The sequence below is a fragment of the Diplotaxodon limnothrissa genome, linkage group LG18 (genome assembly GCF_057381915.1).
Source record: "Diplotaxodon limnothrissa isolate DT_005_m linkage group LG18, D_limnothrissa_male_GT1.1, whole genome shotgun sequence".
Classification (NCBI taxonomy): Eukaryota; Metazoa; Chordata; class Actinopteri; order Cichliformes; family Cichlidae; genus Diplotaxodon; species Diplotaxodon limnothrissa.
Genome location: NC_140613.1, coordinates 10,807,901 through 10,833,106, shown reverse-complemented (window position 1 = coordinate 10,833,106; position 25,206 = coordinate 10,807,901). Strand labels below are relative to the sequence as shown.

Sequence of the window (25,206 nt, the reverse complement as noted above, 5' to 3'; positions counted from 1 at the left end):
TTGAACTTGATAAAATGGCATTGAACCCTTTCTTTTCCAAACACACATTTTTGAAGTACTTTGGCTGAAACTTGTCTTCTATATTGGTACAATATTGGGCAGCTATTAGCAGAAATCCCAGGCAATACATGGCTTTCTTTCTGAATGCATAATTTATGTACCAGTCCATGGTGGAGGGCCACACACAGGACTACTGTGTAGGCTGTTGTGTTGCACTGTGAAGAGTGCCTGTCACCAGTGACTGAACTTATTCTTCCTCCATTTCTATGGTGCTAAGATGTTCCGTTCCACCACTCCTTCCATAGTTCCTTTTTCATAAAAGGATTAAGAAAGGCAAAGGTTAGCTACGCAGCCATCTTCTGTCAGCTGATTAGTGATCCGCGCCTCAACTCTGCCGCACATGACACAACAAAGTTGCAGCGAAAGAGGTTTTGACAGGATTTTTTCTTGAATTCAGCTCAGTGGTCTTTTACATTTCTCGTCTTCACTTGGAAAACATGGGTTGGAATTTGGACCTTGTGACTTTATTCGTTTATTCAAAGTGCTGCTGCTCAGGCTTTTAATCTTGATTAGGTCATCTTTATAGCCCTTTTTATGAGGTCTGAAGTTGAAAAGTGTTTGATCAGCACGTTGCATTCAGTGACCCTTAGAGCTTAGAATGCTCATGACTTTTTAGAAAGCATAGTTTCCACTGATTTGAGTCCATGAATTACTGTTGCTTTATATCAGCATCATTCTGATCCATTAAATGACCAACAACATGCTGGTTTGAAGTGTTTCTGCTACTTGGAAAAGTTTGAGTTTGCATTATTTTTGAACTGCTAGTTTGAAGCAATTCCATCAGGATTTAAGAGGAGTGCTCATTAGCAAAGATGAAATATTTTCTGGCATTCAAAAAGCAATTGCCTGTTTAAGTAAAGCATCGTTCTGCATTAGAATTAGCAGCTAATACCAAATGGCTTTGAATCAAGGGGCTGACAACACAACCTTGAGTCTATTCAGCTCAAAACTATTTTGAAGCTAAAAAGTGCAAGATGAACAACGCATCCGAGGCATGAGGTCATGTAGTCCAGCTGTTGATAATCTAGACGCATGGAGCTGGACGTGTTTGCCAAATTTAAATCTTTAAGGTTTTCAGAGATTTTTTTTTCCAGTCTGGTAAAATGTCTTGAAAGGCTTGTAACAATCAGATGTAATCAGTCATACCAAGTAGATGTTATCTTGTTTTAATGTGCTCAATGTTTGAGTTGCAGATGTTGCCATTTCTTAATGACTGTTTGATTATTTTGGGGATTGTCCCTAAGAAGTGTTGGTTTTGTTGATCCAGACAGTGCTGACCATGCCCACAGCTAGAAGTAGATCTTCCTTGGAATCTTCCGTGCTTGCAGTAAACACAGCCCTATAAATAGAGCTCAGGGAAAAGCATACCAGCAGCAGAATGACAGGCATCCATACTACAAAACCCAGGCTCTGTGCAGCAGAGGCGCAGTATGCCGTTCCACACACAAACAGCCTCCAAACCCCACATCCCAGTGTCAAAGACTGTGGGTACAGTTAGCCTCCGGTGTGAGCTGTCCTTTCTGTCATTTTTGTTTGTCAAATCTAGCCATTAGATATATCCTCATTACCCAGCCTCAGGCCCTTGGGACCACATCCATCGCTGGTATGCTGCTATTCACAGAAGCAGAAGGTCATGCCATGAAAAACACGTACTGGTGCAGCTCAGACACTTTGGATTCCTGAGTGTAAACACTACAGAGAAACTGGGGGCTTGTACTTTAATACAGAGTTAATCAGCTGTTTTGTGTTGTTAAAGTAACTGCAGATAAGAAAAAGGCAGATTACTTTCTGCTTTCTCCAGTGAATTGCTGCTTTTCATTTAGTTTTCCTCTGTGGAATTAATATATTTAAGTTTGATTTTTTTTTTTTTTGTTTATTTTTGATATTTGCTTCGAAAATGTAAAATATTTTCCAACTTCAAATTCCCAGAATTGTCTGAACAACAGGTAGGAAGCATAAAGTGATGTTTTTTTTGTCTTGTGCAAAAAATAGTGGAGCTCCACACTGGAGAGCTTGAGATGTTTGACATTTCCATCGGATTCATTCAAATATTTAATCAATTTAAATCGTTTTATTATGGTTTCTCACTTAATTTCCTCCTAATCAGCAAATTAGGCCAATTTAATTGATTTACACATGTAAATTTTTCACAGATGCTTTTATCAGAATGTGAAACAACTGCAGAAGTTCATAAATTATTTGATTAATAAACTGACAAAAGTAATTGGCAAATATATTCAGACATTTTCCTAGACTTATTTTTTCTCATATTTTAGAAACCAATTTATAAAAAAAATACTTGCAGAAATAGATATTTGTTACAGTTGCAGATATTATTTTAAATTTGTTTAATTCCCCTTAGTGAGCTTTGGATATATTGTAGAATTTGTTGACGTCATGGTACAAGCAGTCCAAGCCCTTAGCATTGTCAGCTACTGACACTACTGTGATTAGTTAAAAGGGGGACGTGAGTGCACCAAAGCCACTTGCATTCATGCCTATTCTGCTGTCAAACAATATCCACATCTCTGCATTTGCATCAGAGGGGAGCTTATCGTTAGACGGGCCCGAAAAGCGGCACTCCATCAATTCATAACAAGTCAGCTGACTCATCCACTTTTCCTCTTTACCCTCCATTTTCCTCCACTCCAGTGTGATTTACCATGACAACTGAATCAGGCGCCGACTCGGAGGCCAAGCAGCCACAGGAGAATAAGGAGACAGAAAAGGGGAAAGCAAAAGCGGCATCCCAACCCAGCCAGGTGGCAGCCGAGCCCGCCTTGCCTCAGAACCAACCGGAGCTTCCAGCCGCCGTCGGACACAGTACCCCGGCCAGGAAAGAACAGGTCAGCCTCTTTGTAACCACATCCACCCACTGTCACTTCTTTTAAAAATGGAACATCCATCCATCGCATCCACCATAATTTTCCTTTAAACATACTTTTACTGAATTTAATATTAGGAAAAAAACAAAACAAACTTTGCCACTTTATTTAAGAATGATTCTTTTGTGGTGTAAACATTGTATAGATCCTTTTGAATTTGACAAAACATTACACACCATTCATCCCTCTTCTGAATGAATTGTGGCTTTGTGAGGAAAAAATGGAAATGAACGTGGGGAGGGGGAGAGAATGTGAAGACGTGACCTCAGTCCTCCATGGCGGTTACAACCATGCGTCAGATGCATTTGTTTGTTTTTGAGGAAAGCCTGGTGTTCAGTTAGAGCTTTATATATTAGAAATGGGAAGACGGATAGATCAAGAAACCTTCAATTGTGGATGCTTTGTTTTCAGGCTTTACAGCAACTAAGGCAGTTTGACAGATATAGTCACTGTCACTGATCGGCCACACGCACGGGCAGTTTGGTGAGGGATGATTTTAGTTGTTTTATTTTGCCGTCTTTGTGTTTTGCCTCTTTCACAGGTTTTCTAAATAACTTGTCTACATAACAGCAAGGATGCCACAGCCATCCTTGCTGTTATGTTGAATAACTTATGAATGTAGTTCAGTAGAAACCTGGCATTATTTGCAATCATCACAACAATCATTTGTTGTACTGACTGTTTTTTACATCTCTCCCAATTTGCAACTTCCTGCAGCTGTGGGGACAATGATTGGAAGAATTTAGGGAACAACCTGGAATTAAACCCGTTGAGTTGAGTCTGAACTATGATGAAGACTTTTGGTGTATTTTAAAATGTATCCATAAGATTGCACACCACTTCGACGCATGAACATGTTTAAATGATTTTACATGTTTGACAAAGAAGCTGGACGAGTCTAAAACCAGAGAACAGTGATCTCTGGTAGTATAATATTATACCCTGTAGCCTATCCATGTTATATCTGATGAAGCCTGGGAAGCTACTGATGTTATCTGAGCACTAAGTGCTTGTCTTCAGGTTTTGGCCCAAACAGCCTTCTGGCTCACTATTTAATCGATCTACAGATTGAATTTCCAGTGCTTCCAAACTACAGAGGTTCAGTGTGAGGTAGATCCCTGCTTCTTCTCTAATTTATTACTTGAAAGAAAAACATTTTCACCAGCTGCACATGCTTGTAGATGTGGTCTCTTACTGTGGTAGTTAGTGGAAAATGTATATAAAAAGTTACATCTCAAACAACTTAACAGGTCACATTCCCAGTCTACATAGTGTTTGTGTTGCTTTAAACGTCTAGGATGTGTTTACTCACTCAGAAAACTTTAAATCCATGTTCAATATATTTTTTTTTTTTGGTGACTTTGAACTTTGAACTTCTTAATATGTTGGAGCGTGTAACCATAGTTTGAATGTGCTCAGGCTCACAACCCCACTCATTCAGCAGGTTCTTATCATGATGTGGAAAGGAGAAGGATTTAAATGGTGCCTTTGTTGAAAAGAAGCTTACACGTGAATCATAACAGGCTGTAATGAGAGAGCAGCAGTCGCAGGGCGATGTGATGGATAAATTAATTATATACAATGCAGGGTAATGTGGTGAAACGGTGATGAAATAAATGACATGTTTTCATGTTAACAAAGTCTGACTTGTACAATATTTTGCATTGATGTTATTGATATCATTTGTCTACATTAAACACTTCTGTGGTAGCCAGATTTTAATTTCAGCTTTAGGCTTTACATGGGCGCAGCATTGCTTTCATTCAGATGCTAAAACTTGACTGTGTCTGCAATCTTTATAAAGCTATTTAGCGTTGCTAAAAGAGCAGCATATTCCCTTTGGCCTCAGTTGTCCTTAGGAATGGGGTTTTTAGTCATAAACCAAAAATCTTGGACTATTGATGGCGCTGGATTCAAAATACTGGGAATCCAATTACTACCCTGTCTTCCCAGGGTAATGCTTATTTGTGCTGCATTTCTCAGACATTAGTCAAGCACTTGGTGAGATATTTAAGATGTATACAGAGACTGGATATAAAAGATGGGTGTAATATGGCCAGCACAAACATGTGTTCTGAGAAACCGAGGACACTGCGTGCTCACACAGTAGTGACTCGTCAGTCACAGCATAGCCATGTCCTAAAGCATTCCTGCTCCGTCATCTGCTTTTATCGAAATCGGGATCAGGAATTGAAGCAATTGAATGGGCAATTGTTACCATAAAGTGATTAGGAAAGCACCTGCTGGGATAATAAGGCAAGTGAGAAGTGGGATCATTATCTTACAGGTTTCTACCTGAGATTTCTTTTTTGCATATAGATGAGTCGCTCCCTGCTGGCCACTAGAGAAAATGCTAAGGCAGCTCCCTTTTGGCTTCACCTCTCAGGCTACAGTTTGTGGTTTGGTCCAAAGTGAACATTGCTATTCTCCTAGATCCAAGTAGCTCCAGGGGAATAGTTATACATATATATGATCTTCTTTTATAACTTGCAGTGTTGCCCACTGAGCTAATCGACCCCAGGATTCTTTCAAATTCACACAGCAACATTATGCACCCCTTGTTTTTCCACACTGAGGATGATCAGTGATGCACCATCAGTGTTAGAGCTGTGGGAATTGCCAGGAGCAAGACTGAGGGGAAATTGCACCAGTCTGACACAACACTGTCGGCCTTCCCTGCGAGGCACGTTCTCCAGCAGGGTGCACATGTAACTGTGATTTCATACATCTGTGGTGCCTGTTCTCACCAGTCATACGTCAAACAAATGGGGGGGGAATGTGTTTTGTGGTATTTCCTAGAAATGTTAACTTGACCTTTCATTCTTGTGTTCTTTAGAGTCATCTTATTCTGCTTCTATTGTTTAATACTACATCAAAATGAGTCTACGGGGAGAGTAGTCCACATGAGCTGCAGTAGATACTGCAGGAACAATGCAATGAAAATGGCTTGAAGAGCAAGATAAGAAATGTTCTTCATCAGAATAAAAGGGGGGAATTAAATTCACTGTATGTAAGAAAGAAAAATATCTCGAAGCAACGGCGTCTATTCAGCATAAAGTCAGTCAGCAAAGGCTTTGTTTTCAGCGAAGTGGAAAATTGGATTTTCTCTCCTTAAGACAAAATGGCGGTACACCCCTAGCTGTTCTCAGTGGGACCTGATTACACTCAGTCAGGGTCCCAGTGTCTATTTTTAGGTTTACATTAACGGTCATTTAGGTAAGGAAACTTCTCTTCTGGTGGACATTTAGAGACGTTAATGCCTCTATCCACAATTAGCATGACAAGGTAGAAGCAGCTCATTACTTTTAACAAGGAAATTCCACTCAGCTCTATCCCAAATGTAGAAAACTGTTATTGTAAATGTATTATTCTCATTATTTTTAAGTGACACATTTTCCTCTTTTTGCCAGGAGCAGCAGGAAGAGGATCTGGTATCCCACAGGTCATCCACCAGTCGTCTGTCTAGGTCTCCGCTGAGAGGAGTCAAGAAGGTGAAGATCATGCAGTGTAAAGTCACTCTGCTGGATGGCTTAGACTTCACGCTCAATGTAGAGGTGAGACGCTTTAAGTTTAACACAGAGTGGTGGTCATTTTAAATATTCTGTTTCCATCAGCTTCGTCACTACTTTAATATGTAAGAGACTCGAGCCACATGGAAACTGTTCAGGTCCAAAAAGAGAAGGCAAGAATCAAATCAAATCACTTTTATTGTCACATCACATGTGCAGGTACACTGGTACAGTACATGTGAGGGAAATTCTTGTGTGCGAGCTTCACAAGCAACAGAGGTGTGCAAAAATACAATAACATAAGAACAAGCAAAATATAAGAATGGCTAAATCTGAGAATTATATGAATAAATATATGTACAATATAAGAGTGTATGCATATTACTGAATGTGTATACTAAGTGTGTGTGTGTGTGTGTGTGTGTGTGTGTGTGTGTGTGTGCATATTTAAAAATTAAATGGAGTAAACACAAATAGAATATACAGAGGTTAGCAGTTGGATATTGTGCAAAACAAGGGGCATTACTGTACAGTATGGAGTGCATAATGTTGAAGTTCCAGTAGTGAAGCTGAGGTGTCTATGACGTGTTCAGCAGTCTGATGGCCTGATGGAAAAAGCTGTCTCTCAGTCTGCTGGTACGGGACCGGATGCTGCAGAACCTCCTTCCTGATGGAAGTAGTCTGAACAGTTTATGGCTGGAATCCTTGATGATCCTTCCCGCTTTCCTCAGGCACCGCTTCCTGTAGATGTCCTGCAGGGAGGGAAGCTCACCTCCAATTATCCGTTCAGAATACCGCACTACTCGCTGGAGAGCTTTGCGGTTGTAGGCGGTGCTGTTGCCATATCAGGTGGTGATGCATCCAGTGAGGATGCTCTCAATGGCACAGCGATAGAAGGTCCTGAGGATGCGGGGGCTCATGCCGAATCTTTTCAATCTCCTGAGAAAGAAGAGGCGCTGCTGCGCCTTCTTCACTGTTTTGTTTGTGTGTACTGACCACGTAAGATCCTCAGCCAGGTGTACACCAAGGAACCGGAAGCTGCTCACTCTCTCCACAGCAGCGCCGTTGATGGTGATGGGGGTGTGTACTTCTCTGCACCCCCGGAAGTCCACTATCAACTCCTTTGTCTTTGCGACGTTGAGGGTGAGATGGTTGTCTTGACACCAGTGGGTCAGGGTGCTGACCTCCTCCCTGTAAGCCGTCTCATCACTGTTGGTGATAAGACCCACCACTGTAGTGTCGTCCACAAACTTCACAATGATGTTGGAGTTGTTAGTGGCTGTGCAGTCGTAGGTGTAGAGTGAGTATAGGAGAGGGCTCAGTACACACCCCTGTGGAGCACCAGTGTTCAGTGTGATGGGGGATGAGGTGATGCTGCCCAGTCTGACCACTTGGCGTCTGTCAGACAGGAAGTTAAGGATCCAGCTGCAGAGGGAGCTGCTCAGTCCTAGATCCTGCAGTTTCCTGTCCAGCTTCGAGGGAACGATGGTATTGAATGCTGAGCTGTAATCTACAAACAGCATTCTCACATACGTGTCTCTCTTCTCCAGGTGCGAGAGGGCAGTATGTAGTGTCAGGGCTATGGCATCATCAGTGGACCTGTTGTGGCGGTATGCGAATTGTAGAGGGTCCAGTGAGTCGGGTAGTGCAGAGCAAACGAAGTCCCTGATCAGCTTCTCGAAGCATTTGCTCACGATGGGGGTCAGGGCTACAGGTCGCCAGTCGTTCAGTGAGGAGATGGTGGAGGATTTGGGTACAGGGACGATGGTGGCCATTTTGAAGCAGGCTGGGACTACAGACAGAGAGAGGGAAAGGTTGAAGATGTGTGTAAACACTCCGATCGCCTGGTGGGGACCAGAATCGGCTGATTTCTAGTGTTTTCAGCTCTGACTGCTGAATGGCTGGTTGGCTCCCTTTATGTCGTGTTTATATAAGAACTTGTTTATGAGCCCTGTTCCATCACATTTGTCAAGTAAAGTTATCTTTATTTTTCCTTCTGCATGTGAAATGCAGCTCATGGCGTTCCACTGCACTATTATTATTATTATTATTATTATTATTATTATTATTGTTATTATTATTATTACAGTTGAACGATGTGAGCAACCTTACGTATTGCTTTAATATATAAAACAAATGTTTCCTGTCAGGGCGTCAGTGATCATCAGTACTCACATGATTTGATAGCTTGTGCCAGTGGTCTTCTCCATTACCCAGAATTCATCTGTGTGTTACTTTTATGATCCCTGCACGTTGTATTAACAGAATAAAGCTGCTGTTTTGACGGCCCTGCTTAGAAGCAGTGATTTCACGCTTTTCTCTGCACACTCGCATTTGCATTGTCAAACTGTTTTATGGGATTTTGTTTTTCCTCCAAACCTTCTCTGGGTAGTCTGTAGGGGGGAACAAAATATTCATGTAATGGTTCTTAAATGTTCAGTTCTTACTTCAAAGCTCATCTGCTCTCCAGAAATAAACCCTTTGAGGAAAAGAGAGCCAACAATCAGTGGAAAAACATGTGTCTTTGTGTTGTAAATGTGAAACTCGGAACCCCACACTAGCCTAGAAGCATGGCTTTTATCATAATATAGGGAAATTAAATATGGAAATGGGATATTTTGGGAGGAGAAGAAATGGAGCATGAGTTGGTTGTTAATCATTATTAGCATGGCGGGGTGTGGATTAGGGCTGAACGATATATCGCATTTGCGATAATATCGCGACATGATCAAGTGCAATTTTCTAACCGCAAAGGCTGCGATTATACTCTGGACATGTCCAAATTCATGGGCTGCATCCTCCTGAGGCCGCATTTGTAGACCGATTACGTCACAGCGACGCGCCGAAGGCTGTCCAAATTACTACCATATCCCAGAATTCATAGCGCGGCCCAGCCAAACTCCAGTTTCCAGCAATGGCGGCCGCTACTAAGTTTTAAAATTACTCATACTAATCTTTCTGGGTCACAAAATAAACTTTTAAAATATTTTCAGGCGAGAAAGTAGTTGTGTAAACATCGAATATCTGCTCGGTTTATCAAGATATCCCATATTTGCAAAAGTGCTTCGACGTTTTCAGAGGCGTCTGCTACCCACCAGCTCGACAGCTAGCCGGGAGCTCGAGGGTTACTGATGCGGCCGAGAACGGCACAACTCCCGGCACATCATTTTCAGATCACCGCGGAGTTTCGCTGCTCGGGTTAAACGTAATATATAAGTCACTTAGACAACCTAAAAATGTTATTGTTGGGCTTTTTTCAGTGTTTTGTTTGTTCGTGAGTAAATCGGTTTGGCTGAGATTAAAGTTATTAGATTAGATAAAATAAAACTTTATTAATCCCCCGGGTGGGTTCCTCCTTGGTTTTCACACAGCTGACTAAACGTCAAACAGAAAACTTATTAAACAGAAGTATGAGACAGTCGAGAATTTACGCCAGTGTCTGGTTATATTTTAGATAGCAAGAAGCAGACGGCCGAGTTTATTAAACTCCACCGAGACAGCGGTGACGCTAATCAGAAGGCTAGACCGTCCAATTTCACGCCTTTAAACTTTAAAGGCGTGTTTGTGTGTGTGTTTATACAATTGCTATTATGTTTGCACTTTATGTGTAATGTTACTGACTGCAGAGATCAGTAAGATGTGTGTATTTTTTATTTATTAGTTTTATTTATTTAATATTATTTTTTAATTGAATGACTGTCTAGTAGTTCACAGATGTCGAAAAACTGAGTGTGGTAAAGCCACTGATTTTGTTTATGTATATTTCTGCAATCTGCACATTGTACTGACTTTCATTTTAATGTTTACACCAGGGTTCCTTGTCAGCACTTTATGCTCAGATGTTTGTAAGCTAAAAATAAACTATTGTGTATGTTCAAATATACTGTTGTGATTGAAGAAGTTAAATAAAAATGTCAGTCATCAATTCATGCATCACCTCATGTCATCATAACAGAGGTCTGTCTTCCAGGAAAGAACAGTTTAAAATTAATGTAATATAGTATTGGCCATACTATATGATGTATTGCTTGTCTTTGTTTAATAATACAGAACACAAAGACCTTAAAAAATAATCGCATATCGCATCGCAATCGCAATATTGGGGCAAAAAATCGCAATTAGATTATTTTCCATAATCGTTCAGCCCTAGTGTGGATGGAGTCATTACTTTCAGAGCTCGATAATCTGTCAAAGAATTTTATTTATTTATTTATTTATTTGTCGGTTTGCTGTGTGGTTTTGACCAACTGTGTCAGACTGTTTTGAATTTCTCCATTTGTATTATCTTATTATTTCTGCTTTGTAAAGTTTTTCTAAAGCAGAACTGTTCGCTTGAGTGGGACCCTCTGATAAGCTGCAGTCTTTAAGTATCGAGTATTCAGGAATAACCTCACAACTAATAGAGCCTTTGAGGCAAATGCCTTTCTGTTGTAAATATGAGTTTAGCTCCACAGCCGAACAGCTGCTTTCTGCCCTTCAAACAGTCTTTCTTTCTGTCTGAGTGTCATTAATTCAGGAGTAAGTCTGACTTCTGAACTTATGTGACATTTGGCTCATGAAATATTTCTTCCATAGCAAAGTTGAGTCTTTTGTCAAAGTTAGGAAACTTTGTAGGATTCCCAAAACGTGTTCAGGCTGAAAAAGAGAAGCAGACCCTCCTCTGCAAATCTCCTTTAGTGGATTCCTCCCCACCAGGGGCTGGGATGGAGGGATTGGCTGGCTGGTTTGGGGCAATGGGGGCAATTGTTGGAGGGAATCGGTGTCATTGACACAGTGGGTTGGCATGATTACGAAGGCCCACTGTGCCACTGGAAGGACTTTTATTAAGGATGGTGACGTGGAAGTGGGGGATCAGTCCAGATTTGTTAACCTTAAGTCAGAAAAAGTTTTTTTTATTTGTTTTAGTTTATGCTGAAAGAGCTACACATGGTCTAAAATATGAACACTTTAAGAAAACAAAGACATTTTTGAGAATTTTCAATTAAAAACATTTCATGTTTTATTGAAATGTTTAATAAATGTGTTACACAACCTGAAAAATTCAAAACATGACTCTGAAGCCTTCTTTCACAAATGGCAGGTAATTTAACCCTCGTGTGACCCTCATGAAAAAAGGGACCCAAACGGGACCCTTTTTTCACGAGGGTCACACGAGGGGTAAAGGGGTATCTCACCCTGGGTGGCTGTAGCTCAGGTGGCAGAGCAGGTCAGAGCAGGTCAGCCACTAATCAGAAGGTCGGTGGTTCGATCCCAGGCTGCATCCTGGCTGCATGCCAAATATCCTTGGGCAAGATACTAACCCCATGTTTGCCTACTGGTGGTGGTCAGAGGGCCCGGTGGCGCCTGTGTCCGGCAGCCTCGCCTCTGTCAGTGTGCCCCAGGGCAGCTGTGGCTACAATGTAGCTTGCCATCGCCAGTGTGTGAATGTGTGTGTGAATGGGTGAATGACTGAATGTAGTGTAAAGCGCTTTGGGGTCCTATGGACTAGAAAAGCGCTATACAAATGCAGGCCATTTACTAATTTACTGCTGCTAGGCAACGTGCCTTCTGTGTTATTACCAAACATGGCTCAAGCACCAAAACACAAACACAACTAAGCAGCATCTTTGGTTTTAGTTTGGCTTGGTTGGCTTGTAAATGGTTTAAAGTAAGCTTAATATTAAGAGATAAAGGTCTTTAAGCCAAAGCTGAGATAACCTTTACCACCAAGGGTTGTTGTTTTAGGTTTTTTCTGACTGAAGTCCACTCCTCCAGATTCACAGAAAACGTTATTGATGCTTTTCTTAAGCAAACTGATCTTGTGTGTGTAATCAGTAGGGTTACACCAGACAGCAGCAAGATGTGACCTAATCGTGTGCTTTCAAACATGTTACCTTATGAGATTTATTTATAATGTATCAGTACATTTGTTTATTTTAATTGAGTTTACTTCAGATTATTATGAATAGACAGTCAGTTATAAGGAGCTCACAAAAGAGAAAAATTGATAATTAAATAAAGTTTCTAATTTTAAATTCTTTTCTTTTTTCATCTTAATACTTAGTGTTTACTTATTGCATCCCATCTGCTTACTATCCTGTAAGCTCCCAGTGCTGCCCACCTGCTAGGATGGGCAAAGCAAAGGCTTTCTTTGCCCCACTTTACTATTTCTGAACACTAAGATCCATTATTTTAGGGAATACTTCCAGATGACGGTGGATTTGGTGTATTAGAGGGGATATGAACTACTCTATGGAGTAAGAAATATAAAGCAGAGAAAAGTTGACAATTATATCGTCTAAAATGTTTGATTATACAAAAACATCAAGCAAAAATGAGAAAATTCACATTTAACCTTTAGCTCATAGCTCAAGCGTAGCTCATTGCCTAGACTGTCCCGTACTTATAAAACGTGAAGTTAGTGCTTATTTAGTTGGTGTCAAAAATGTTACTTTTTTTGTCTTTTCTTTTTTACCATGGACCGAATTGAACCAGAAAAACTTTTTTTTTTTTAATGCTAGATTGTATTCCATCCATCCATCCATCTTCATCCGCTTTATCCGAGGCCGGGTCGCAGGGGCAGCAGCCTAAGCAAAGAGGCCCAGACCTCCCTCTCCCCAGCCACCTCCTCCAGCTTATCCGGGGGAATACCAAGGCGTTCCCAGGCCAGCCGAGAGATATAATCTCTCCAGCGTGTCCTGGGTCTGCCCCGGGGCCTCCTCCCGGTGGGACATGCCTGGAACACCTCACCCAGGAGGCGCCCAGGGGGCATCCTTGTCAGATGCCCGAACCACCTCAGCTGGCTCCTTTCGATGTGGAGCAGCAGCTGCTCTACTCTGAGCCCCTCCCGGATGGCCGAACTTCTCACCCTATCTCTAAGGGAGAGGCCAGCCACCCTTCGGAGGAAGCTCATTTCTGCCGCTTGTATCCGCGATCTCGTTCTTTCGGTCACTACCCACAGCTCGTGGCCATAGGTGAGGGTAGGGACGTAGATCGACCGGTAAATTGAGAGCTTCGCTTTTACACTCAGCTCCCTCTTCACCACGACGGACCGGTGCAGCGTCCGCATTACTGCAGCTGCAGCCCCAATCCGTCTGTCGATCTCCGGCTCCCTTCTCCCATCACTCGCGAACAAGACCCCGAGATACTTGAACTCCTCCACTTGGGGCAGGAACTCATCCCCAAGTGTGTGAATGTGTGTGTGAATGGGTGGATGACTGGATATGTAAAGCGCTTTGGGGTCCTTAGGGACTAGTAAAGCGCTATATAAATACAGGCCATTTACCATTTACCATTTATCCCCGACCCGGAGTGGGCACTCCACCCTTTTCCGGCTGAGAACCATGGCCTCAGATTTGGAGGTGCTGATCTTCATTCCCAGTGCGAGCTGGAGGCCCTCACCCGATGAAGCCAACATCGGGTGAGGGTGCTAGATTGTAAAAACAGGAATTTTTATCTTATTCAATTGTTTATCTATTACTTTACTACTTTGGTGTAGTATAAATGGTAATGGGGGGGGCTTTATTCATAGAAAAAGCTGTAAAAGTTCAAAATCTATACACTCGTTCACATTTTCCAACACCTTCCAGTGGGTCGAATTGGAGTCTGACATGGCTGATTCTGGACCCAGGGCCTTTCATTTGACACTCCTGGTTAAATGAATAACAATATTGTTACAGTGCAGTTTTCTGCTTAGAAATGCACAACATAGACATTTTGTGACACTCTGTGTTAAGAAGCAGTGCTTTTTTTTTTATTTATATTTTTTAATTTGTGGGTGCAGAAATTTTACACCTACTCGGGACATTTACTTTTCTGCACACCTTTTTAACGAGTAATGCTACAAAATCAGGCTGTGTTAGTCGATGCAGTGGCGTGCATGACACCTGCTTGATAATGCTCTTAATCACAGTAAAGGTGTCTCCATTTGTGCATTGTTTACAACAGTGACTAATACTTGCAATCACTATGATATAAAGCAGGAGACTAATAAGTTCGCTGCTTCCTGTAAGGCTTTTCATAGCAACAGTTAAGGCACTAACATGACCAGTCAGAAGAATTTAATTTCAGCTTTAGGGGGAAAAAATGCTCTGTGTGCTCCTGCAGCTGAGGGTGAGCCGGACAAAAGCCAGGTCAGCTTATGGTGTTTAACACAGTAGTACAGCTGATGTCAGAAGACCCTCATAATTGCCAGGGAGTTCTTCTCCTCCTCCCAGTCCAGACTTGAAACTGGTCCAGAATGTCAGGATTTGACATTTTTATCCTCCTGACCTTGTAGTTTTCCAGCTCAATTTAATTTCCTCCTGTGGGGGGAAAAATGTCCGCACTAATCGTTTCCTATCATTTTCTATGACACAGAACAGCTGAACCGCTCTCCCTCACTTCAAAGGTTGTTGGAGGCAGAAAAACATCCCACACAATGTGTTGAATTGCTTTCAGTTAAATCATCCTTTCTCTTAAGGACATGAGAATTCATGCTAAATTTTGGCTTTAATTAGAGCTAAAGTGATTAGTCAGTGAGTCTGTTGGCAGGCAGTTATTTAGCCTATTTTGATAGTCAGTTAATCAAATTTAGTCTTTTTTATCTTTGTGAAATTATTATTGTTGGCTTTTGGACAGTCAGTTGGATGACACAGGATGCCTGAAGGGAACAAAGACTCTGGAAAAATGTGTTGTCTAACATTTTATAGGTCAAGTAATGACTGAAAGTGTTCTTAAAATGACTAGAAAACTAATTAAAGTAACAGATAAACCATAATGCATGGTTTGATGCACAATCAGTTTTTAATCCTTAGGAGTGTTTAACCTCTGTGACGGTCTCACTGTCCTGATTGATCAAGCTTTCACAATTTAAGATCAGTATACTTCTGATTTCTGGTCTTTCTTCTGCTAGAGAACTCCAGGAATACGTGTGCAGTACCCCATTAGCTTATTTATAGATATAGTTTAATGATTGGCAGCTTATTTGACTGATCTGAAAACCTCTGTTTGCATATCACAGCCATTTTTTTTTTTTTTTTTTTTTTTTTTGTCTGTGTCATTTAAGCCAGCCAGCTTTAAGTGTTGCATTAAGAGGAGATTGTCACACCCAGGCAGCAGTAGTCTGACATAACTGTGCTAATTCCCTCGGAGATGTTCTGGTAGGATTAACTCTCTGCCACCAGCACCTCTACCAGCATTGTTAAAATCACACGCGCACACACATGCAAGAATCTTCTTATTTAAAGATGTGTGTGTGCTCATGCACACACCCGTTAGTTCTTTGTTTCACATCCAGGATGTATTATTGCATCCATGTGAGTGTGGCAGATAAATAGCCGTGTTCTGGATAGGTTAGGCTGTGGCTGTGGGCTTCAGCCGATCCAAACGTGACGAGCTGGCATTGGTTTTGTGCAAGCAGAAGACGTCTGTGTCATGGCAACTCGGGCCTTAAAATATCCTCTGTGAGCTGGTCAAATGAGTCCTGGAAGTCCAACCTCTTCACGAGGGGGGGATGACAAAGCTCCAGCTGATGACGTCCAGCACTCAGATGTGCAGTCGATCGATGTAATGCATTCACGCAACCAATGGTCAGGAATTTGAAAGTGTGTTTATGCTTTTTATAGAGGGAATCGATCCAGAGTTGCCAGGTTGGTGGATTGTGTCTCCGGTACCCAGGCTTACATCACGCAGCAGAATAATAATAATAATTTGCTTCATTTTCACAAATTTATATTCATAATGGGGTTTTGCAGAGATGAGCTCACTTTCATTTAATTATCGAGATAACAATAAGAAGAGAAGGACTTGAAGGGGAACGCAGTCCCACGGCAGCATAAAATAGCTTTTTAAGCTGCAACATGGATTAATGATATTGCTTTATTGTTTGTGTTTATCATTATTTTGTGGGTAATTGTTAAGCAAATCAGGACAAATGAAGAGTTTGCATTACTGGAAAAACTCTTAAAAGAAATTACACAATCCTACTAATCTAATTCGGTGTGACTGTTTATTTTAAATGAGTTTCTGTGTTCTGTATGTTCAAATGTTTCACATCAGTATACCCATCAAATGACTCTGCATTCAACATGTGCTTTTATTCTTTTTCTGTTCACAGAAACGAGCCAAGGGCCAGTTCCTCTTTGATAAAGTGTGTGATCACCTCAACCTACTAGAGAAGGACTATTTTGGCATTACATATAGAGATGTAGAGAATCAAAAGGTACTTTTTTATTTTAAGGCAATCTTATTAACTAACATGTTATATATTTTTACTTGGAAAGTGGTTCATCGACGGTAGGAAATGAAGTTAAATGTTTCTTTCAAGAAGACATTTATAAGATAACTGTTACATATGCATACCAGGCAGGATTTCCCCCTCTGAGTTCTTGGTAATTTGCTCCCAAATTAGAGATGATTTCATGTTTCATCTTCTGTGGTTGTCTCGCAGAATTGGCTGGATCCTTCCAAGGAGCTGAAGAAGCAGATCAGGAGTGAGTGCAGCAATCCAGTGAAGCTACCTGATTGTTATATCCTCTGAATTTCCAAGTGAAGCCTTTGATGTTGTTGAATGTTGATTTTTAATCATTTGATGTTCTGTCGATACCTCAGCTGGACCCTGGAACTTTGCTTTCAATGTAAAGTTTTACCCACCAGACCCCTCACAACTGACTGAGGACATCACAAGGTCTGTTTTGCTGTCCTTTGCTTATGTTCTTCTATAAACCTTTTATAGACTTGGATGCATAAAAATGTACTTCTAGCACTTAAAAATCTCAGGAAGTTTTCAAAGAAATGAGAAAATCCAGACATTAGATATGATTTTTTTTTTTTTTAAAAACACGAAATTGCAGTTTTGTTTACATATATATTGTATATTTTGTCCTCATTCTCTCAGGTACTACCTGTGCTTGCAGCTGAGGGATGATGTAGTTTCAGGTCGCCTGCCCTGTTCCTTTGCCACCCACACGGTGCTGGGCTCGTATACAGCGCAGTCCGAACTTGGAGACTATGACTCAGAGGAACTCGCCAGCGACTACCTCAGTGAACTGCGCTTCGCACCCAACCAGACCAAAGAGCTAGAGGAGAAGGTCATGGAGCTCCACAAGACTTACAAGTTAGTATCTGTAGTGCTATTTATTAATAGAAAGAGTCAGAAGGGTGTCAAATAGTCCAGTGAATTTATTATTGGTGGTCATAAACATGTCACTTTAAATTTCTTCTGTGGAAATGACACATGACATGTTCGTAGAATGTTTTTAGAAAATATAAACTGCTTTTCTCGTCTCACTGAATGGATCGCATATGATACATAGAACATAAAAGGACTAGTGCTGTCAGCGTTAATCTCGTTAAAATGATGTTAATGTCGTTAGTGAGTTAGCGCGTTAACGTCAGTTTAACGAAATTAACGTTGACAGCACTAAAAAGGACCCATCATTTTTTTTCTACTAATAAAATGCTCTGTTTGCATTTAGTGATGACGTGTGTAATAAGGTCCTCTGGTCAAATTCTTCATAAATCTGAAGTTGAATTGCACATCTAGTTTTTATGTCATTATTAGGCCTTGAATCAATCTGTGAATCTGAGTGAACATTCACAATCTGACCTAAGTCTCTCTTTTGAGCCCCCTCATTCCCCTTTATTGCAATGATTTGTCTGTAATTTGATGCTGGTCCATTGGCTGCAGTGACATTTCCAGGATTAGGGTCTTAGACAATAGGGCTGCCACGATTTGTCGACTAGTCACGATTACGTCGACTATCAAAATCGTCGACGACTGATTTAATAGTCGACGCGTCGTTTGAAACTTTGTACGATCACAAAAGACGCAGGAATATGTGGCAGGATTTAAGAGTGTAATAACGGACTGAAACAGAAGATGGCAGCATTGCATGTACAAGGATGTCAGCTACCGTTAAACCCCGAAGAAGAAGAAGAAGAAGCAGCTGTGTCCCAGAATTCATAGCGCGGCCCAGCGCAGTTTCCAACAATGGCGGCAGCTAGTTAGTTTTAATGTTACTCTTATTATTCTTTCTGGGTCACAAAATAAACGTTTAACATATTTTCAGGCGAGAATGTAGCTGTGTAAACCTCAAATATCTGCTCAGTTTATCAGGACACCACATATTTTCAAAAGCGCTCCGACGTTTTCGGAGACATCTGTTACCCACTAGCTCGTTAGCGAGCCGGGGCTAGGCTCACTAGCGCCGTGAGAACACCGGACTCCCCGCAAATCGTTTTCAAACCCACCGCCGTCTTTCGCTACTCAGGTTAAATATATATGAGTCACTTAGATAACTTAAAATGTTGTTGTTTGGCTTTTTTTTTTTTTTAGTATTTTATTTGTTCCTGAGTAAATCAGTTTGTCTGAGATTAAAGTTATAGTTTTTACACAGCTGAATAAACGTCAAGCAGACAGCTGATTATCAGAAGTGTGAGATGCTCCAGAATATACTCCAGTGTCCTGTTATATTTTAGATAGCAAGGAGTTTATTAAACTTCACCGAAACAATCTGCAAATTTCATTAAAATTTAATAAACTATCATCTTGTCTTTATTTTTAGTTAGCACAGACCTTAAACACTTAAAGCTGTAAGCTAATGATAGTTATATAAGAGCAGATGCTGCTGGTGCAATAAGCTGTAGTTTTACGTCTAATGGATGATGATCTGATTAGTCGACTAATCGCAAAAATAATCGGTGACTAGTCGACTATCAAAATAATTGTTTGTGGCAGCCCTATTAGACAATCTAAAAATGGATACACTTAGAATTCTCAATAGAACTTCAGCTAAAAACATCCATGAAAACAGCCTTTTTCCAAAATCTTTCAAGCTATAATCCTGCTAATAATCCATGTAGAGATTTTCTCTCTCTCTCTCGTCACATTGGTCAGAAAGGTTTAAGTCTGCTTTTAAGAAAAAAAGAGAGGTTTAAATCTCTTTGCCTTACGTGTTTATGTCTGACGTGCTCTGTTGTGTGCATTCAGGGGGATGTCACCGGCTGATGCCGAGATGCACTTCTTGGAAAATGCCAAGAAGCTATCCATGTACGGTGTGGACCTCCACCACGCTAAGGTAGCAAATCGCAACAAATCTTAAGTATTTATTTATTAATATTTCTTACAACACAATGATATATCAGTCTATAGAATTCAACCTAACTGGTTAATGTGAAGTCAAATGTGGAAATCGATTTAGTTGTTTTTTTTAAAGGTTAACCTGTGAGTTTTTACAGCGTGCTTCATTATACATGCAAACCAAACAGTAACTTTTTTCCCCTCTTTACAGTCGACATGTGCAAGAAAGCAAACAACCATCGCTCAGTCTCATATTTACTCATTAAATATGAAGTTAACATTGGCACAGAGTCTAAAAGTCTCTCTCCCACCAGTACATGAATATATCGCTAATTTACACAAATGAGAGGCTTCACCTTTATGTGAGGTTAGAATAGTCTGTGTAAAAGATGGACTTAGCTACCACGATATCACAGAGGCCTAAGATAAAAACACCAAAATGTAAAAACTAGTTATTTAATTTGTTACTATAAACAAAGAGGTGGAGCTGAAGGACTTTCACCTCGTCAGACGTGGTGGGTGTTTCAAAACAATTCATGTTTTTCAGAATGTGGACGTAAACTGTTTTTGGCGTTTTCTGTGTGAGGTCTTATACAAACACATCACCCATGCAGTCGGTATTGACGCTTGCTACCACAACACTGCTGCTTCAGACACATCATGGCTGCCACAGTAATGCCTCAATTTAACATGCCACCGCTGCTCCCCTGACTGACTGACATTGTGTCACTGTTGCCTCTCTGGGGATGGGATGGGTTTAAGAGGGGCGATAGGTGGGAGGGGGTCTGGAGCCCAGCTTGACTTGGATAATTTCCCATCTGTTTTATTCTACTGTCCAGATTGGATCAAATATGTCACTAGAAAACGGGCGGTAAAAACAGAGAGCTGGTGTAGGACAGCGGGGCCGCTGTTGTCATAAAAGAAAATTACAGCCATCAGTCTTCTTGATATGAATCTGTTATCAAATGTGCTTTGAAAGTCAAAAAAGGGTCTAGATGCACATGATGGGGAGGAAATTGCCTTCACAGATTTAGATCAGAATAGAGGAGATGACAGAGATGCGGAAGCGGCCTTGATCAAACGAGCAGACATCAATGCTCAGTGTTGCTTCTGTGAGTCACAGTTTTGATACACAAGAAAAAGATGTACATATCAGACCAGCATCCCTCTTTTGTCTTCTCTCCTCTCTCACTAAATGCAAAGTTGGTAGGGAATCTCTATGAATGCTTGGCTCCAGCTGAGGGAGAGGTAAGAGGCTGCTTTCCATGTGCTTTGCCCGAATGAGAGTGTGTGTCTATGTGGTCTCTACTTGTGCATGGTTTCCTTCAAAGGTGTCATTTTAAGCACCCCACAAATCACTTAAGGCTGGTTGTTCATGCTTTGGATCAGCGCCTGCCTTTTCAAAACGTCGTCATTCATTTTTACCTGCTCATCTCATGCTTTGTGCAGTGAAGAGCGTCATTTTTGTGCTTCATCCACCATTTCCCGAAACTTCACTGTTCCTTTTGCCAGTTGGAACCCCTTCAGTCTTAATCCAAACTCCACACAGCCTGCATAGAAGAGTTTAGAGTGCCATATGCCTGAATCTACTCTCCACCTGCCTGCTTAACCCTGTTATTATCACAAACCTGGCTCTTATCTTAAACTCCACTTTGTCCTGCTGTGCACCGTCACCTAAACGCCTCCCGTATATCCTGTAGAGTCTATGGAAGTTCATATTTTAGAGACCACAAAAAAGAAAAAGAAAACGGTGCCGTGGTCAGTGAACTTCTTTGTAAAGCTTGTCAAGGACTTTGTGTTAAATAACATCTTGTAAACAATATTTCAAACATAACGTATTTCCATATTTTGCTTTGTCGTGTGTTGATGTTTGTGTTGTTTCCAGGACTCGGAGGGTGTGGAGATTATGCTGGGAGTTTGTGCAAGTGGCCTACTCATCTACAGAGACAGGTTGCGGATCAACAGATTCGCCTGGCCCAAAATCCTCAAAATCTCCTACAAAAGGAACAACTTCTACATCAAAATCCGGCCCGGCGAGGTAAAGATACGTTATGAAGATACTGGAAATGACTTTCTTGCAGCAGCAAACATAAACTAGAAACCTTTTTGAAATTGTGTATCAGCTATAAAGACCAGTAATTTAAATTCTAACACGTGTTGTTGCCACTACATTCATAATACCCCATCTCTGCTATGTGTGCATTGTAGTCTGTAGCTGATTTATGTTGGAAATATGAATATAAAATTAGGGCAGGGAATTGGGTGATTGTAAAATGTGTCATTGAGATCTGTGGCAAAAGTACAGCACTGGGATTTCACTATGCTTAAACTAAAAAAATACATATTTATAGAGCACTTTTAAAAATCCACAACACAAGGACAGCAAAAAAGCAGTCATGGGCCTGATCGTGCCATCCATTATACGCTTTATTTGACTTGATTGCTAAGTCGAATGGTGGGATGGAGGTATGTTGGTGTGCACTTCCTCTTGCTTGGAGACTAAAGCAATATTCTGAAGAGCAATGGACCACTCAGCTGGAGTAGAGAGAGACTGAGTAACAACAACTTAGCTCTCAGTTGCCTGGCTGGGCGTCTGCATTCAGCCAGTAGCTACTAAAAACCCTGTGGCAGCAGTGGGTAGCACTTCTTCTGGACTTCATGAAACATCTCTAAGAGCTGATGAGTTTTTGAACAACCTCCAGGGTTAAGAATATAATGGAACCACTATATGTAATTTAGAGGCAGATGATTTTAACTTTGATTTATTTTTGAATGGCTGCACTTCTAAATATTGAATGCAGCTTTACCAATTATTGCTCTTAGCTTTTGCAAGTATTAAACAAAGTAAGGCATCTGCATTTAAACTAAAGCTGTCTTGTTTAGCATGTTTGTTTCAAAGGTTTTCAAAGGGGACACTAGATTGCACACAGTCAGTCAAACTTCAGGGATGTCAATCTGTCTGGTTAGGATATGTTAACCAGTGTGAATTCATTTCCTCTACCTTGGTGCACAGTGGCAACAACAAGACAAGCACCAAAAAAGAGAATTGTTTTGCGGGTGGTGGCAGCAAACCATTGCGCCTCCCGTCGTCTCTCCTGATTACTTTTGGTTTTCACTTGTGCCCTTGTCACTGCTGATAGCATGACCTGCTGGTACCTGCAGCCCTGTCAGGTTGCACAGGTAGTGCAGCTCCTCCAGGATGGCGCATCCGTACATGCTGTTGCAAGAATGTTTGCTGTGTCTCAAGAGTATGGACAAAATACCAGGAGATGTGCTCGTGCACCATTCATCCTGTTTCTCCTCACATAAAGCAGCAGATGCTTGTTGTGCAGCTGGGTTGAAGCTCTTCAGTCCAACTCTCCCTTAATAGCCCCCATTTCCTCACATCAGACAGCAAAAGTCTATAGCCATCACCATTCCCTTTATGTGGGCTGTCTTGTTGTTGCTTCTTCAGTGCACTTGTAGTCACTTTGATTTGCACAAAAACAAATGAAGCAATGGTTTCTGCTTCACAGTGTCACCTTATTTTATTTATTTTTAGTAGTTTGCATTTACAGCTTAAAAATAGCAAACAACTAACAACAGTTACATTTAGAAGCAAGCAGGGTTGTAGCTCCTCGACAACGATACTTTAACATCAGCTTCCTTCTAAATGTGACAGTGCTTAGTTGCTGGATTTTTCAAAGTGCATGTACTTTTACTGCAAAGGGAATTAATTTCAGTGTCTAGAGCAACCGGGGAGAGCGTTTATCGGTGTTACACACACACACACACACACACACCATCTGTACCACTGATACTCTGAGGAAACTTGACTCAAACGCCATCAAGCTTAACTTTACTATATTTAGTACTTTCAAAAGCTAACCGTAATAATGAAAGTGACTTCATGCAGTAATTTGACAATAAATCAACAGTTCAGTTACTGTTTCATGTATGAAAGAAGAATGAAACCAAACATTCCTAGAATAGTTGACATCAGTTCTTGCAGAAATCTCATGAAGTAGAGAAGAGCCAATAACTGCTGCTGCCTCTGGGCATCTAGCAATTACTGGCTAAGTTCAGCAACGCTTTGGGGAAAAAGAAAGTTGGGCGAATTTCCTTCTTTGTTTTCAAATGTTAATTTAAGTGAACACAATTCATTACGGTATTATCAAGCTAGAATGCAAAGCAGTTATCCTTTTAATTAAAGACAAATACCTTATAAAAACACATTAATATGATTAGGGGGAAAAGTAATGAATTGTGATTGTCAAAGGGATCTCCATGGTGACTCATACCACAGCATTTTGTCTCACTTGCAGTTCGAGCAGTTTGAAAGCACGATTGGTTTCAAGCTTCCAAATCATCGTGCTGCCAAAAGGCTCTGGAAAGTCTGCGTGGAACACCACACCTTCTTCAGGTAAGAAAAAGCAACAGACCTGTGATGAGAACACAGCATTGAGAAGTTTTAATTATAAATAATATGTGCACCTCGGCAGCTCAAGCTTATTCTCCACTCAATACCATGCATAATACATTGTTTCCCAAATGAATTTGTGAATCAGACATGTGATCGTACAGCTTTGTCGGCACAGATTTACTGCTAATCATTATACACGAATTCATGTCGTGAGAGAAGCATCGTCCAGACTCTTAATAGTTGTTGCCGTTTTGAAAACATGCGAAGTTTGTTCATTTAAGCAAAAAAAAAAAAAGGGAGGTTTTGAGTAGCGTGCTCAGCCCCACGGCTCTCTGGGGAATGTTCACTAAAGTAGCAGTTAGCGTTTCAGAGCACTATGCTTAAATCTGTGTTTTTATTTTTGGTTTGAATAATGTGAGTGTTGGTAACTTCTGACAGGCTCGTATCCCCCGAGGCACCCCCAAAGAAGTTCCTGACTCTCGGCTCCAAATTTCGCTACAGCGGCAGAACACAGGCTCAGACACGCAGGGCCAGTTCTCAGATCATCAGACCTGCTCCGTTCTTTGAACGCACCTCCAGCAAACGCTACAACATGTCCCGCAGCTTAGATGGAGGTGAGGTGTTGGTTTTTCAGAGACAGAGATTCTTGGAAGTGTTTCTGTACAAGAGAAAGTTGCTATGCCTCGGGAAAGTGGAAGAAAAATATTTTCACCTGACTGTTAACGTAGCTGTTAAATTTTTGGTGCATGTTTAGCAGCACAGTGACAAATGCATAAAGGATATAATAGCAGCAATGTCCAGGAGCAAATCAAAGCTTTTTCACAGTGAATGACATGCAGTTGGCCATCACATCCATCTTTGTCCTCTGGTGTTTCAGCTCCAATTATGGAGAACCACGAGACCCTGATGAAGGACAATGCTGCTGACGGGGAAGCCAAAGTCATTGCCAAGGGAGACATTATCACCACTGTAACAACTGAGAAAAAAGCAGAGGAAGAGAAGGCTGAGGAGGGGGACGCTAAGAAGGACACAGCAGAGACACCAGAACCTGCTGCCACATCACCGCTCAGACAAGACACAAAGGTAAGTTGCTGTCCACATTTAGACTTCAAGGACTTCAGAGACATTGGATGTTTTCTGTTTGATTCAGAGAGGTGCTACACGTGAAAGACTAAGATTGTTTCTTAGAAGCTGCAGTTATTATGTTTTAAGCCCTTTCTGAGATTTTAATTTTGCTTTCTTTCTTAATAGACTTCTTCTTGGCTGATGAGAATTTCCCACTTGCTATCAGCTTAACCCTCTGCAGTAGAC

At 41.1% G+C, this 25,206-nt stretch overlaps 1 protein-coding gene across 1 annotated transcript in view; it reads left to right on the top strand.

Annotated features, from left to right (window-relative positions):
* Positions 1-25,206, top strand: part of epb41l3b (erythrocyte membrane protein band 4.1-like 3b) — a 47,952-nt gene that overhangs the window by 4,512 nt on the left and 18,234 nt on the right. The window contains exons 2-12 of the mRNA XM_085379064.1: positions 2,713-2,906; positions 6,356-6,499; positions 16,530-16,634; positions 16,863-16,905; positions 17,024-17,099; positions 17,310-17,528; positions 19,404-19,491; positions 21,379-21,531; positions 23,798-23,895; positions 24,334-24,509; positions 24,773-24,978. Of these exons, the coding sequence (XP_085235190.1) occupies positions 2,724-2,906; positions 6,356-6,499; positions 16,530-16,634; positions 16,863-16,905; positions 17,024-17,099; positions 17,310-17,528; positions 19,404-19,491; positions 21,379-21,531; positions 23,798-23,895; positions 24,334-24,509; positions 24,773-24,978 (1,491 nt within the window). The 5' untranslated portion in view covers positions 2,713-2,723. The remainder of the gene's footprint in view (positions 1-2,712; positions 2,907-6,355; positions 6,500-16,529; positions 16,635-16,862; positions 16,906-17,023; positions 17,100-17,309; positions 17,529-19,403; positions 19,492-21,378; positions 21,532-23,797; positions 23,896-24,333; positions 24,510-24,772; positions 24,979-25,206) is intronic.